The sequence below is a fragment of the Mustela lutreola genome, chromosome 15 (assembly GCF_030435805.1).
Source record: "Mustela lutreola isolate mMusLut2 chromosome 15, mMusLut2.pri, whole genome shotgun sequence".
NCBI classification, from domain to species: Eukaryota; Metazoa; Chordata; class Mammalia; order Carnivora; family Mustelidae; genus Mustela; species Mustela lutreola.
This window is the reverse complement of record NC_081304.1, coordinates 38,402,348-38,417,026: the sequence shown is the minus strand read 5'-3', so window position 1 is coordinate 38,417,026 and position 14,679 is coordinate 38,402,348. Positions and strand designations below refer to the sequence as shown.

The 14,679-nt window shown below is 54.2% G+C and overlaps 2 protein-coding genes across 2 annotated transcripts; one reads left to right on the top strand and one right to left on the bottom strand.

Moving 5' to 3' along the window:
* The first annotated feature begins 1,311 nt into the window (after window positions 1-1,311).
* On the top strand, window positions 1,312-3,218 carry LOC131815980 (C-C motif chemokine 13-like). The gene is made up of 3 exons (XM_059148221.1): window positions 1,312-1,559; window positions 2,116-2,230; window positions 2,630-3,218. The coding sequence occupies exons 1-3, from the start codon at window positions 1,343-1,345 to the stop codon at window positions 2,733-2,735; spliced, it is 438 nt and encodes a 145-aa protein (XP_059004204.1). The 5' UTR covers window positions 1,312-1,342; the 3' UTR covers window positions 2,736-3,218.
* A 1,608-nt stretch (window positions 3,219-4,826) lies between these two features.
* Window positions 4,827-7,842, bottom strand: CCL1 (C-C motif chemokine ligand 1). The gene is made up of 3 exons (XM_059149973.1): window positions 7,662-7,842; window positions 6,341-6,452; window positions 4,827-5,189 (listed from the first exon to the last, which is right to left on the bottom strand). Exons 1-3 carry the CDS (start codon window positions 7,735-7,737, stop codon window positions 5,087-5,089), a joined length of 291 nt encoding a protein of 96 aa, XP_059005956.1. The 5' UTR covers window positions 7,738-7,842; the 3' UTR covers window positions 4,827-5,086.
* Window positions 7,843-14,679: the final 6,837 nt, after the last annotated feature.

Sequence of the window (14,679 nt, the reverse complement as noted above, 5' to 3'; positions counted from 1 at the left end):
GAGTGCACACTCTTTTGATTTTCTCGGGAACAAATTGTGTAAGACTGGAATTATTAGTTTTTGGAATGCTTGAAGGAACTAGCTATTAAAGCCTTTGGAGCTGGAGGATGTTTTATGAGAGGATTTTCAATGACTGATTCTATTTTTCAGTAGTTTTAGAATTACTCATTTTATTTTTTTTTCCATTTTTCTTTGGCAGTCTGGTAAGTCATATTTTTTTAGGAAACCGTCCATTTCATCTAAATTAAATTTATTGGCCCAAGGGTCTGATTTTCCCTCTGGCATGTAGGGGATCGGCGGTAACACCTTCTTCCTTTGTCCTGCTGTGGCGACCTGTGCTTTTTGCATTTTTCCAAGGTCAGTCTCTGGAGAGCATTGTCCTAGCTCTTTATTCCTGTGCTTTTACCCTCACTGGACTTGTTTTGTTAGAGGGGAAAGGCCTCTAGACTAGAAAGCCGAGGGGAAAGGATTGCAGGCAGGTGCAGAATGTAAGCAGAGTCTGGGAGCCAGGAGGAGGCATGGGGAAAGGACACTCAGGCCAAGTGGCTTTCCAGGCAGTGTCCTGCAGTCCAAGGCCGTTCCCCCTCCCACTGGGGCCATGGGGGATCCCCTCACCGAGCTCCAGCTCAGCTACACGTTCCTTGCAGGGGGAGAGCAGGAGGCAGGCACAGAAGCAAAGAGCCCACTCTGCTCAACCCTGCGATTCCCTTCCCGGCAACAGCTCTAGAAACCCCATGGTCCTTCCAGAAAACAAGGAGCCTGGACACATCAGTGGGCTTCAAACCATAGCCCCCTGGGCCTGAGTGGCAGAAGGGGACACTAAGCCCTTGTCCTCAGAAGCTGGCTTTGATTCACCTCAAGTATGAGACCTCCACATAAAACCCCTCGGACAAAGCCTTCTGCGCTCAAGACAGCGGGGGAGGCCGTGGTGATCGTATGTAAACAGAGTAGCTTTCTCTTCTGGCACCATCACTCACTTCCCACAAGGCTCTGGGCTGGTGACTTCGGGTCCCCGCGCCTCAGCTTTTTTACTCGCGAATGGCCATGTGGGTAACGGGTTGCACCAGGTCCGGGCCGAACACATCACCTGTGTAAAACCCTCACGCCACACTTGCTCTCTGGTTGTGCAGAAAGCAAGGCCACAGAACGACTCCTCGGATCACACCCGCGGCGAGTGGTGGCCCATCTGTGCTCCTGCTTCCGCTCTGTGGCCGGGGCAGCTGGAAGGAAACAGGGCCTACACGGCTGCAGCCCACAGCTTCCTTCTTAAAATTCCTGGAAAACTCGGGTAGCCAACCTCCAGCTCAGCACATTCAGGAGCGCCCTGCATCTTAACTACACCATGACCCTGCCCAGGCAGACATCCCTCTGGGAGCTCCTACCCTCTCTGCTCCCTATAAAAGGCATGCAGAGCCTCCCGTGCTGCAAAGAAGCCGAGACCGGCCCAGACACTCCCAGCTCTCATTCCCTGCTTCCCGCCGACATGAAGGTCTCTGCTACGCTTCTGTGCCTGCTGCTCATGGCCTCCGCCTTCAGTCCCCAGGTGCCTGCCCAGCCAGGTAAGCCCCCTTTTTTTTGTTTGTTTTCTTCTCCTTCTAGCAAGCCCAAAGCTGAAATGCCCTCCTTCTGAGCCTATCCGAGCAGTGGGAGTCGTCGGAACCTCACGTGAATGTCTAATTTTAAAAGATGGGAAGCCGAAGGCCAAGTTGAGGGCAGGAGAGACCCCACCCACCCACCTCCAGCCATTACAGAGCCAGAGGGAAACCTAAGCTGCACACTCCAAACCCAGGGCCTTTTCTCTGAGCCTGGCTGAGCTGCCCAAACTCTGTACCTAGAGCACTAGAGTCTGGACCTGTCCCACCGGCCTGCCCCGGTCAGCAACGATGCGTTGCTACGATATTCCTGCTCTCCCCCTGTCTCAGCGCTCCGGGCAGGCACGATGGACCTGAGGTGGATCAGATCCATGTCGACCCCTTTCCCTTCCTTTCTTCCCTTCCCTTCCTTCTCTCTCTCCTCCTTTCCTCTCCTCTCCTTTTCTTTCCTTTCCCTATAGGCGCTTCCTGCTGCATTCAAGCTGATAAAAAACTAGCTTTTTCTCTGTGACCTTATTTCTAGATTCCCTCAGCTCCCTATTCACTTGCTGTTTCACATTTAACAATAAGAAGATCCCCCTGCGGAAGCTGGAGGGCTATCGAATCACCAGCAGCCACTGTCCCCGGGAGGCTGTCATGTAAGTAGAAAAACCCAGCTCACCCCCTCCCTGACCGCACCCCACCCCATGCCCATGCCCCCTGATCTGAAGTTCCACCCCAGAAGACAGTCCCATTTGGGATCCCATACTCAGGGGTTAAGATTTTACCAAACCATGATTGTGTCATGAATGAGCCCAGAGAGGATGGGCTCCCAGTCTCCACGTTGCTTTGGCCGAGGCCAGGCCAGCTTCTCCAGGGCCTCGGAGAAAAGGGATGACCTCCAGGATCCCCTTCTTTGCACACCGCGACTTCCTCCTGTCCCTGGGAGGATCCCTTTCCTGCAGTGGGTGGACCAGATGGGCTCAAGAGTAGAGTGAGGCATCTCTTGGGCAAAATCCTCATTTCCACCTAACTGTGAAGCCCTCCTTCGTCCACAGCTTCAGTACAAAACTGGCCAAGGCTATCTGTGCTGACCCAAAGGAGAAGTGGGTCCAGGATTATGTGAAACATCTCAATCAAAAATCTCATGCCCTGAGGACTTGAACTCTTCCAGTCACACTAAGACGCAGCCAAGTATGAGAAAACAGACGACTGTTTTTCCTCCTCCAGACTCCCCAGCTAGACTCTGGACTAATTTTACTATGGTTTCAAATAGGGTGCTTTCTGTTTTGTGATGCCAAGAAATGTACTATGCCTTAAGTAATATCTAATGTTATTTGAATTGTTGCTGGTTGGGGGTTTATTTTGAATATTGGGATTTTTTTTTATAAGCAAGGCCTTGAGCCAGTTGCTTCCTGTCCTAAGCCCTGGTTTTGTCCCTCGTAAGCTGCAGGTAGTGTGGCTGACTGCCGCCCAACTCCCCAGCCATCGCGTGTACCTACAAATCACGGAGATGAAGGGCTACTGCCATCCGGGGCGGGGAGGGCCTTGGGAATATGAGGTTCAGCTAAATATGTTAGTACAGAAAGGAGAATGCCATTCCAAGGATTGTTGACTTTTTGCAGAAAATACATGGTGTTTAAAATCTCTTGTAGTGGGGTTTTCTTGGGCGGGGGGGGGGGGGAGGGGGGCGGTAGCTTCCAACCAGTAGGGGGCGCTCCAAGGCGGGGTAGCAGGTGGCTTGCAGAGGGCGCTGGAGGAACAGGCTGTGGGACGGACCTTTTTGGTGGTTGGTGGCTGACCTGGGCTCATTTGCCTGCTGCAGAGGACCCAACCCTGCCGCCCAGCATGTTCTAGAACAATGACTCCAGCCCCTAACATCAGCTTCTAACTGGTCTCTGCCACCGTGTCTCCTCGCTCCAAGCGGTCCTTGAAGTGATCCAGACACGCACCTGACCTTCAGGGGGAAAGTGAGATGACCCAGTCCTAGTTAGCATCCACTCAGGAGGATGCCAGGGCACGGTCATAACAGAGATTCTTCTAGAAAAGGCCCAGGATGGAAAGGCAGGAAAGAGGGCCTGGAGTGAATATGCCCTATGGTCAGAGTTTGGCTTCCAGAACAGAAAAGGTAGAGTCCTTTAGAGAGGAAACTGGAGGTGTGCTTGTAGAGGAATTGCAGCAGCAAGGTGCAGAGTTTGGAGTCAGTCCTGAGACCGTCGGAGGGTGGAGGGCAGCGGCAGGCCAGGCAGAGTGGTATGGGGCCACGGGTCGGATGGAGTTAGCTAGGGGGAGCTGACCACAGCTCACTGCTCTACAGTGGTCCCAGCGAGAGGGAAGAGGAGGAAGCAGGGCGGTTGTGGGGCGGCACAGAAGGCAAGAGGCAGCTGAAAAACAGACCAGACCTGTGACACGTGCAATGTGGGGAAAGGAGAGACACCTCTCCCAGTACAGTACACGGCAACTTCTCCTGCCGAAGCCACCAAGCTGGTCTTCTAAAGGGGGCCAGTCCTGAGATTCTAGGCAATCAGCAAATCACATCTCCCGCTAGCTGTTCTCCCTGGGGGCACGTCGGAGTTTTTGGTTACCCCTTCATGAGGGAGGGGCCTCTGCTTCCCAGATGTTGGCAAACGGTTCTCCAGGTCTCCCTCGGGCTGCCTCCCTCCTGCATGTGAGCTGGGCTGGCATTTCTGTAAGACCTAGGATCCACTCAGGCCTGGACAAGAAGAGGTCAGCTGAACAACTTTGCAGGATCTGCCTGGTGGACAGAGTGTCCCCACCCCACCCCTGCACCCCTGATGCTGTGTCAGGCCATCACTGGGCAACTTGGGACACAAGAGAGCTTTCCGGTCCCAGAGACAGGAGTCCTGGGCTCTAACACCAGATCTGACTAGCTCTGTATCCTCAGGCCCATCTTTGTCCCTCACCAACTGTCAGGCACCTCATCTATGAAATAGGGCCAGCAACATCTTACAGATGGTTGACCTCACAAGGTCCCCTCCAGCTACAGCAGCTGTGGCTTCTGGAACCCCAGCCCTGAGTTCCCACTTTCTGATTCACCGTGCCCTCTGCTGCTGTCAGGGGAAGCCGAGAATCTTTATCATGGCCCTGACCAAGCGTTCATTCCCACCCAGCCCGCAAAAGACAAAGCCAGTCAGCTGAGACATGTAAGCCATTTATTGGTTCTCGGGAACAAGAAGTCAGGGTTTTGTTTTTTTTTTGGCATCAGTACCAACATATCTCCCATCCCCACCGGGGCCACCCGCCCGTTGGCCCCATCTTCTCACTGACAGTCAAGTTTATACCCTGAAATCCCTGTGGGATCCAAAAAGCCCAGGGAAACAGGGATTGAAGATTCTGGCATTTAAATATATAAAGTGCAACAACATAGCTTATCAGGACTGAGCAGACCCCCTGTGACCCGGCAAAGCTGGGCAGAAGAACCGGGGTGGGGTGTGGGGCTGGGGAGACAGGGGAAGTCATGCCATCTTCAGAGTCCAGGGTGGAAAGAAACCCTCTCACGTTCGCTTCACCCAGCACGATTTTGCAGTTTTTAAATAACGCTTAACCCATGCGGCTGAGTCTGAGACACACGTCTCTCGGCCGCCCTTCAGCTTGATTCTGTGGGCAAAGAACAGAGGGGGAGCCGGGTCACATGATTTGCCCCTGGGCTGCCACACACATTCCCAACCCCGCCCCCACCCCCACCCCCCCGCCCTGAGGATGCCCCCAAGCTGCTTGTTCTGGGTCTGTAAAATGAAGGCACTGCAGGAGACTTGGGGGGGCACATGGGAGGGATAGGCTGGGAGGAACACCCAAGCTTCAGGGAGAGTTTATTAAATTGAATTTCTCCCTTTTCTGGAGAGTGTGATTCATTGTATTCGGGTAGGGTAAAGGCTGCAGACACTCAGGATTAGCTAGTATGGAAATTTCCCTCCTAGAATATCTCCGAGGGCCCTCCATCCATCTTTCCATGTGTCTGTGTCCATCTGGAACCCTCACTCGTTGCTTTAGATTCACTGTGAGTGTGCGTGCGCGCGTGTGTGTATTTATTTTCTGACCTGCCCACCCCTTTAACTTGGCGACTGTCCAACCAAACTACAGACCAATTCTAACTTTAATTATCTGGGTGACCGAAGACAAATCTATTTCCCTGAACTTCGGTGTTCATGATAATGTAAAAGGGTGCCCCCCGAGGGCTAACCAAGGTAATACACACGAATGCTTTATGGATACGGAACAGCAGGGGTAAGCCACCTCCCTCTAACTTTGTAATGACCCTGTGACCCAGCTTTCATCTTTACTACACTTCACAGATAAGGAGTGTAGAGGAGTACCCAGATAATGAGGTGCTGAAGAATCACCTGCCCAAGGTCACCCAACACTCGGGGTTGGCAAATCTGGAAGCAGAAACTAATTGTGACCCCCTTCGTTTTCCCACTGCACAGTAATTCCTAGACCCTTTAAGCCATTTCTTCTTCTGGGCATGAAATATTAAGATATAATACTCAGCTCCCTGGGGTTCCGAGAAACTAAAGTTATTGCAGTAGCATGGGGCAGGGGAGACGGTAGGTATCTTTCCTGGCACCTGCTACGAGGCGCGGCGCCCCCGCTAGCGCCCATGCTCTGCACCCAGATTTTGGCGGCTTCTCTCCAGGTTTAGAAACCTGAACCTGGTGGTACAGCGCCATCTAGCGTCTGCCTTTCTAATTCCAGGAGGGTTGATTGCTCTCTGGAGGGGGGAGTCACGCTGACAAGGTAGGAGCACTCACATTAGACCCTTGTGGAAGCAGGAGGAGCTGGTGGGTTTGTAACACTGGATTATATGCTGGGGAATCCTTTTCTCCACAAAGACGAAGCAACAGGTGGAGGATGACACATGCACTGGAAGGGAAGCACAAAAATGGTTTGCGTCTGTTTCTTAATGTGGACTTCATCCTCTCATCCCAGTGGTTAAAAAAAAAAAAAAAAATCCCTTTCAGGGACAGATCCAGGCTTGGGGACCACGCACCGCCCAGTGGCTGTGTTATCCATAACCTAGTTCTGTATGTAGGCAGAGGGTCAGAACACGGGTTCAGATCCTAGCTCCCCACAAACCAGTTGTGTGGTCTTCAACAGGATGAGCCCTCGCCCGGGCCCCAGACTTCCCGCCTGTCAAACAAGACTCTTTAAACTGATTTCTAAAGGTGCTTCCAGTTCTGATGTCCCACTATGAGTGCATGGTTTTAGTCCGATATTTGGGTTCGAGAGCTCTGGACTCCACACTCTGCGGGGCCCAGTGAGTGTGGTGCATGTGGGAGCAACTGTGGTTGGTGGCTTTGGGTCCAGATTAGGAACTGCTCAAGGAGTTCCAACTGATGGAGGGACAAGGAAAGAGCTTCCAGGAACTAACAGGCTTCCTACCCTCTCTAGAATGGTCTCTACCCAGGCCTGTAGCTCTGTTCGGGTCTCCCACCCCCACTGTGCGGGTTTGCACTCTCTCCCCCACACCCCACCCCCAAGAGACTCGAATTTCAATCCTGATTCCTTCCTCCTAGTTTTATTGTTTGCACAATGTCTTATAGGTGCCTGGAATTAGGTCCGTCTTCTCTAGAGCGTCCTGAGGTCCAGCATTGTCAGTCCCATTTTACCAACAAGGAATGCCCAGTTGGAGAGGTAGTCACTGGCCCAACACTTGCCCGACAGTGATGAGCACACTGTTCCAGTCCCAGTCCTGACATGAGGCTCTCCTTGTTACATGCCACCAGGTAGAGGCAAGACCTAGTCCCTCCTGTGCACCTCTAGCCTCCCAAGTTGTCCTAAAGGGCCTCAGAGTTCCCTGGACGAGGCAGGGCCTCCTTTTGCTCCTGAGCTGAGTCAGCAGCTCAGACGTTATGCTCACCAGACACCTGCTCCCACCGGCCTCTGTCTGCACCCCATCCACATTCTCTATTCACCCTCTTTAGGAGAAATTCTTCCCAGAGGAGCAGAGACAAAGGCACTGAGTTCAGGGCAACCCCTGCTCGCAAGCCCAGAGTGCCTGCCTGGGTGTCTGTCCCCACCCCCCACTCCCCTCACCCCCAGGAGGAGCAAAGTGACTCCCTCCACACTCACTGCTCCTGCCGTCCGCATCCGGAAGCCACAGCCCAGCCAACAGCAGGCACGCCAGGGCCATGGTGACCAGCTTCATCCTGCAGAGTGTGGGTCAGACCTCTTTGCAGTGGTCCCGATGTGTCTAGAGAAGCTAATACCGATCCCGTAGGGCCCGGAGCTTTTATTAGAAGACCTGAGTGGGGTTTCCCTGGTGCAGAGGTGGGGAAGTCACAGGGAGGAGAGATACTTACTCACGCCCAATGACCACATGGAACACTCCTTCCCCCACCTTTCCTGGGTGGTGTGAGAGAGATGGGGAAACTTCTCCGAGTGCAGGAGCAGATAAGGATCTTGAGAAAATGAGTAGGAGTTGTCCCAGCTGAGTGGGAAGCGGAGAGAGGTGAGGGACAGGAAGTCGCCTGTGGCTTCTCTGACCCCACGTGTTTCCCTCCTGGACTGGAGCTGCTGGCCCCGAGAGGAGAGGAAGGCAGGGCTGAGGCATACCTGTGTTGAATCCCAGGTCAGCCGATCGGCTGTTGTCCAAACTCACATATCCGCAGTCACATATACCCCGCAAGGTCGAAAGAGGGACACGTGTCCCGAGGAGATGCTGAAATGAGTTCACTGAGATTCGCGACGTCCAGGGCCCAGGCCAGATCATTGCTTTTTCTATTTGTTCAAGCAGTCAATGCCCCTTGGCACCGTGCACCAGGAAAGACAGCCACCATTCAGAGGCAGCACCTGACCTTGGGCCGCTGCCTTTGGATTCACAGAGTCACAAGTAAAAGCCACCCCGTGTAAGGTGAGTGGCGGATACGCCATCTGGAGGGGCCGGGGGAGGAGAGGGAGCGGCCTCCCAGGGGAACACACCCCCTCCCCGAGCAGAGCCTCCTGTGTTGGCTGGGTCGGGTGGGCCGGAGGAACGATAAAAATGGTGGCGGGCCGTCATCTTCCAGGCCGCCTTCTTCCTTTACCCATGACTCTCCCGCCGGAAGGACGTATGCGGAGGACACGTCGCCATAAGTCAACCAACACCTGTGTAGGAAACAGGAACATCAGGTCTCCCCCTATCCTTCAATCACAAATACCTTACCTTAGATGGCTGTGAACCTATGCCCTGTCTTAACCCAAATAAAAGACCCACTCGACCCCCTCCCAGGTGCCACTTCCCCGACTCTCCTCTCTTGAGTCCGGGAACCTCGCCAGAGGGCACCTTTAATAAACCTTGCCTTGGGCCCATCTCGCCTGGTGTCCTGTGTATCTCGCCTGTAAAACCTTACATCCTGCAGGTGGGCTGAAGGGGAAAGGGGCCTGCCACCAGAGGAGGGGGCTTGTGTACAGGCGGGGAGGCACAGAGGGAGCCCACTCCCTCGGAGATGCCAGGCAGAGCCGGATCCTGGGGTCAGGAGAGTGAGTTGGGTGGGGAGATGGCAGGAAAGGCCTGTGCCTCTATAGCTGTGAAGCGGGCAGGTCACCGAGACACTGTGAGCCGGGCTTGGCATGAAGATACGTCAGTAGGTGCTTCAGAAGGGGTGGCTGGGGCGAACGCAAGTATGAAATCATGAGGCGGGATATAAACAGAGGGTTGGCGAGGCTGATCTCCTCCGATCATGCACTCCCCAGCTCAAGGGTGTGCACGGCTCCCCATTGCCAACAGGAGGGCACCCAAGTCCCTCACCTGGACGTTGGTGGCTCCTCATGCTGTGTCTGTCTCCATGTTGGAGTATTTCCGTCGCGCCCAACAGGCCGCTGGTTTTCCTACTACTGGGATGCAGGGGGATGTGACCTTCCCCTGCAAGGCCCTCCTCACTGTCTCCCTCCCAGGGCTCTCTTCTACCCTTTCCAAATGCCACGGTGTCCATAGAGAGCCTCCTGCTGTCTCCAGCAGAAGCATACTCAGCCTCCTCTGAAGCCCCCTGTGCCGAGACCTCCCACCGGAAGGTCTAATATCCCTGCCACCAGCCCAAGCCGGCCCCAGAGTATTCTCCAGACTAACACCTGGGTGGGGTGAGGGGGCATCCCAACGTGTCAGAGCTGAACGGGTCCTCGAAGACCATAGGCAGCAGGGGCTTTTGAAGCTTCCTGGGAGAGCCTTCGAACAAACGCAAATGTCCTGGCCCCATTTCAGAATCAGAATCAAATCTTATGTGCCTACACATGTTCAGAGTTTAAAAAAAAAAAAAAAAAAAAAAACACCTCCAGGAAATTCAAGCACAAGAAGAATCATGTATCCAGTATGGTCTCTCCATTTTACAGATGCAGAAAAAAGGAGCCTTGGAAAGAAGCAATGCGCCTGCCCAAGGGCACACAGAGAATTTGTAGTGGAGAAGGGACAGCGGACGCTGAAGCCATCTGACCATGTGAGCGCCACACGTGGCCGCCTCTGAGAACACACGTCCAGCAAGGACCACAGCTATGGGCTGCTCCAGGCCAGGTCCCACGCATCCCGCCAGCTGCTGCCCACCCCCATAAGGTACCTCAGTTCCTAGAAATCACTGACCCGCTGTTGCGGCTCCGTGAGTCTGCTTGTTCTTGCAAACGGGCACATTTGAATTCCTTTACCCTCGTTTTCTGCGGGTCTCGGGGGATTGGGAGATACACGCATCGACTGTGACTACATAAACCAAGGGTTTTCAGACTCACTTGGGACACTGAGAGAAGCAGCTAGTGCCCCAGGAAATTCCTCTCTTTTCCCTTCCTCGCAGGCATGCTGCCTGGCCCACTCACGAAGGGGACGGGGCTGCCCCTCCAGAAACTTACTTTTCTTCCTCTCCCTCACTGGGGCCACTGTGAGCCCAGGGGAACAGAGGAACAGACACAGTTAATCATTCCCTCCCCTTCCCCGCAGCCCTGGGAGGACAGGCTGGAGGCCCCAAAGGCATAGACACCTGGCACTCCACGGGGCCATCACCCACACCCCAGCTGGATATCTGCTGTAGGCCTGCACCAAGGCAAGCACCAAGGAATAACTCAATAAAGCATGCTTGTCCCTGCCTGGGATGGGGACCAGGGGTCAAGGGGGCTTTAATAGACAAGAAATACTGAGCACAAACACTGGACCAGTTACTCTAAGCCATGTGTAAACATTTCTAGAGAGAGGTCTGAAAACCATTGGAAGTGCCTGTAGGAAGGTTTTCTTATTAGTTACCTTTTTTTTTTTTTAAATTAATTACCTATTTATTTGACAGAGAGAGATCACAAGTAGGCAGAGAGAGAGGGGGAAGCAGGCTCCCCACTGAGCAGAGAGCCTGATGCAGGGCTCGATCCCAGGACCCTGGGATCATGACCTGAGCCAAAGGCAGAGGTTTTAACCCACTGAGCCACCCAGGCACCCCTCTTATTAGTTATCTTTTATGAATTAGCTGCCTGCTGACTGAGGACACTTAGAGACCAGACAGAGCTCAGCCCGTGTGGATCGTTTCCGCCAGGCTGTCCAGGAGTGGCCTTGACCGGACTGGAGCCTGGCCCTGCCTGCTTGTACACTTCAGCCTCATCCCCACTGACCAGGACACAGAAGCCCACGGGGACAAGTCCTTTGTCCAGCCCCGCGGCTGCAGAGATCCTGGCTCAGCATTGTCCCTCTTTGGGGCCAAGTCTACTCAGTTTCCTCACTTAGGAAGAAGCATGTTATGGATTCTAAGATAACTGGGTCAGATCTCAGCCCTGCCTTTTATTAGCTGTGTGACCTTGGGCAAGGAACTTAATGCTCCTGAGCCTTATTTCCATGATTATGAAATGTGCTGCCAGCTGGACGGGTACAAACCGCCCCCATTATTTTGAAGACGAGCTCCCAACACCTTAACCTAACTTTGAGCTATTTGAAGGATTACATGAGATTTCTCCCCTGGTCTTGGAACAGGGGAGGAAGAAAGGAAGGGAGGGAGAAAAAGAAGGGAAGGGGAAGGAAGAGAGAGGAAAAGAAATGGAATTTGAATCATTCGAAATCATTGCGAGACACCTGCTGTGCGCGAGCTCCTGGCCATACGCGGACACAAGGCAGAGGCCGGCTCTGCCCTCGTGGGGCTTCCAGCTCGCTTGGGGAGACAGACACTGGAATTATGGTAGGTTGTAAATCCTGCAAAGGAGACATAGTGTCTGAGGCTTCATCCCATGTCCTTGGTGCTACCAACACCTCCCTGCCCCAAGCAGCTTCCTGGTCCCTTTCCCTTCCATCTTGTGCTGCCCGACACCCAGCCAAACTTTCTGGGGTCACCCACCTGAGCAGAACACCCTCTCTGGCCCCCAGCCCTGCACCAGCCCTAACTTGTCCTGCAAGCAGGAGGCCAGCCCACAGCATGGCCCCGCAGGACCCAAATGGAGTCCAAATGCTTTGTCCAAAGCATTGTCTGGTATTTTCTTTCCTTAAGATTTTATTTATTTAATTGACAGAAAGAGAGAGAGCACAAGCAGGGAGAGCAGCAGGCAGAGGGAGAGAGGAGGAAGCAGTCACCCCACTGAGCAGGGAGCCCGATATGGAGCCTGATCCTGGGACCCTGAGATCATGACCTGAGCCGAAGGCAGACACCTAACTGACTGAGCCACCCAGGCGCCTTCTTGTCTGGTGTTTTCCAGGACTTCTCTCCCTCTGTCAAGGTTCCCTCAACCCCTATTTCTCTCCAACATTCAACACTTCTGTTCTTTTCAGGGGGCCTTTCTTCTGGCTCTAGGGGACCACATGAAGGAGACATCAAACTTCTCTCACAGCTGCAGGCAAACCCAGGGTGCCCAAAGAATGTCACCACAGGGACCGTCACTGGCTTTTCAAGTGAGTCCACATTGGCTGAGCTACAGAGCTGACAAGAGCTCGCCCCGCTGTGCCAGGGTGAGGTGCAGGTGTCTCGGCATGGCTTACAAAGTCTTGCCTGATGTGGCCCCCAGAGTTCTAGCCACGGGACATGGCTACGGTTCTGCACATGTGCCGGGACTTCATTGCCCTGCTGCCTGGACCCCCCTGTTCCAGCCCACCGCAGTCCCAACCAAGCTCCCAGGGCCAGCCGAGCTCATTCCTCGTGGGGGGCAGCTTGCACTCCCGTCACTGCTTGTGGTCCCCACACCTGCCTGGTCTGGAAGCTCCCAGAGGGCAGGCGTCCCTCTGTTGTGGTCTCTGCATTTCATGCCCCAGTGCCCGAACCCAGGTTTGCTGAAGGAGGAAGGAGGGGTCTTATCACTGGGGTCATCCCCGTGCCACAGATGAGGCATGGAAGCCCTGGGCCTTACAAGGAGTCAGGCCGGTAGGGAGTGACATAGTGAGGATGGGGAGCTCTGACCCAAATCCTGTGCTCGTTGGTACAGCCCTGTGCTCGCTCTCCTGCCTCCCGCACGCGGACATCAGGCTGTGTGCAGTTTCTGAGTGTGGTCCTGGGCACCCCTCCTGGTACTGGGTCTGAGTTCCTTATGCATGCATTCATTCATTCACTCATTCACTTGGCAAGCATCTTCCAAGGGCCCGCGCTGTCAGTTCTCATGCAGACAGTCAGGTCTGAGAGATCTGACTGCAACAGCCAGAGTCCAGAGAGAGGGAAAGAGACACAAAACCCAGCAAGGGGCACAGACACACCAGGACCGTCACCACATGCAGCCCAGAGGCTGTGCACACCCAGTCTGGGGAGCGGGGGTGCAGGATGGTATTTGGACTGACCGGAGAGGGGAGGGCGAAAGCGGTATTTGCTGGGCGGGCGTGGACAGGGTGGAGTGAGCTCTGGAGAGACGCCTGGCTTCCAGCCTCCCCAGCTCCACTCTGTGCGCTGCTGGAATGGCTGACGTCTCCTGGTGGCCCCACCTAGAACCGGAATAATAATGACACCTGTGAGAGGCTTGTGTGAAAAGAAACACGACATACTTCTTCAGGACAAAGGAACAGTTGCTTCACAGCACGCTGGTAGCCAGTGTGGGCTGCTGGCTCCGGAGCGTGGGGGCAAGCGTGTAGGCTGCAGGAAATGGCCGGAAGTGAAGGCGGAAGGATCACGGGCCAGGGTTTCCCAAGACCCTGTGTATGGGGCTCTACTGGCAGGAGAGTATCACAAGCCATCTTACGCTCAGGACAGGGCTACAGTCAGATTCGTGGTTTGGCCAGAGGGCTTTTGTTAGACACTGAAGGACAGAATGAGTGGGAAAAGGCAGGAGGACTGGAGGTTCGATCAGGTCCGGAAGGGGTGACAGGTGAGGAGTGGGCTTCCGTGTGAGAATCAGGATACGAGGTCTCGGGGCTCTTCTGCTCATTTTCTGTGGGACCTTGGGCAGGTCACTTCCTCTCTCTGGACCTCAGTTTCCTCACCTAGCAAGTGAGAGGGTGGACCTACCTCAGGGACTCTTTTCTCAGAGGTGGGCTTCGTAATGGATCATTTGGGAAGTTTTTATCAAAAGACGCATGCTAGTGGAGCGCCTGGGTGGCTCAGTGGGTTAAAGCCTCTGCCTTCAGCTCGGGTCATGATCTCAGGGTCCTGGGATCCAGCCCCACATTGGGCTCTCTGCTCAGCAGGGAGCCTGCTTCCCCCTCTCTCTCTGCCTGTCTCTCTGCCTACTTGTGATCATTCTCTCTGTCAAATAAATAAATAAAATCTTAAAAAAAAAAAAAAGACACAGGCTAGAATCCCACTCTGGGGGTTGGTGGAGGCTACTCTGAACCCAGGGAAGTTGGAGGGTCTTCAGATAATCCGGGCCCACCACATCACTCCATCCAAAGCCCGTAGCCTGGATGCCCACTGAGACCCTCTCTGGCTTGACAGTTAATGACTCTGAGTCTCCAAGTTCAGTCAAAGTCCTGCCCATGCCCCAAGGAGCCCCCTCACCCATCCCCAGTGGAACTCGTCCTTGGATCAGATCTATTATGCTGAAGGGGAGGGCTGGGGGGCCATCCTTCCCCTTCTGGTGTGGATCAAGGACCACAGAGCCTCAAAGGGCCAATGCTAGCCCCTGAGCCATTCCAGCCCCTCCTCCCATACTAGGAGACATGGGCCACATTTAAAACTTAGAAAGCACCCAGAAGGCAGAAACTCAAAGAAGCCTTGAAGGCGAGACCTGGGCTCAGACTCAGAACGTG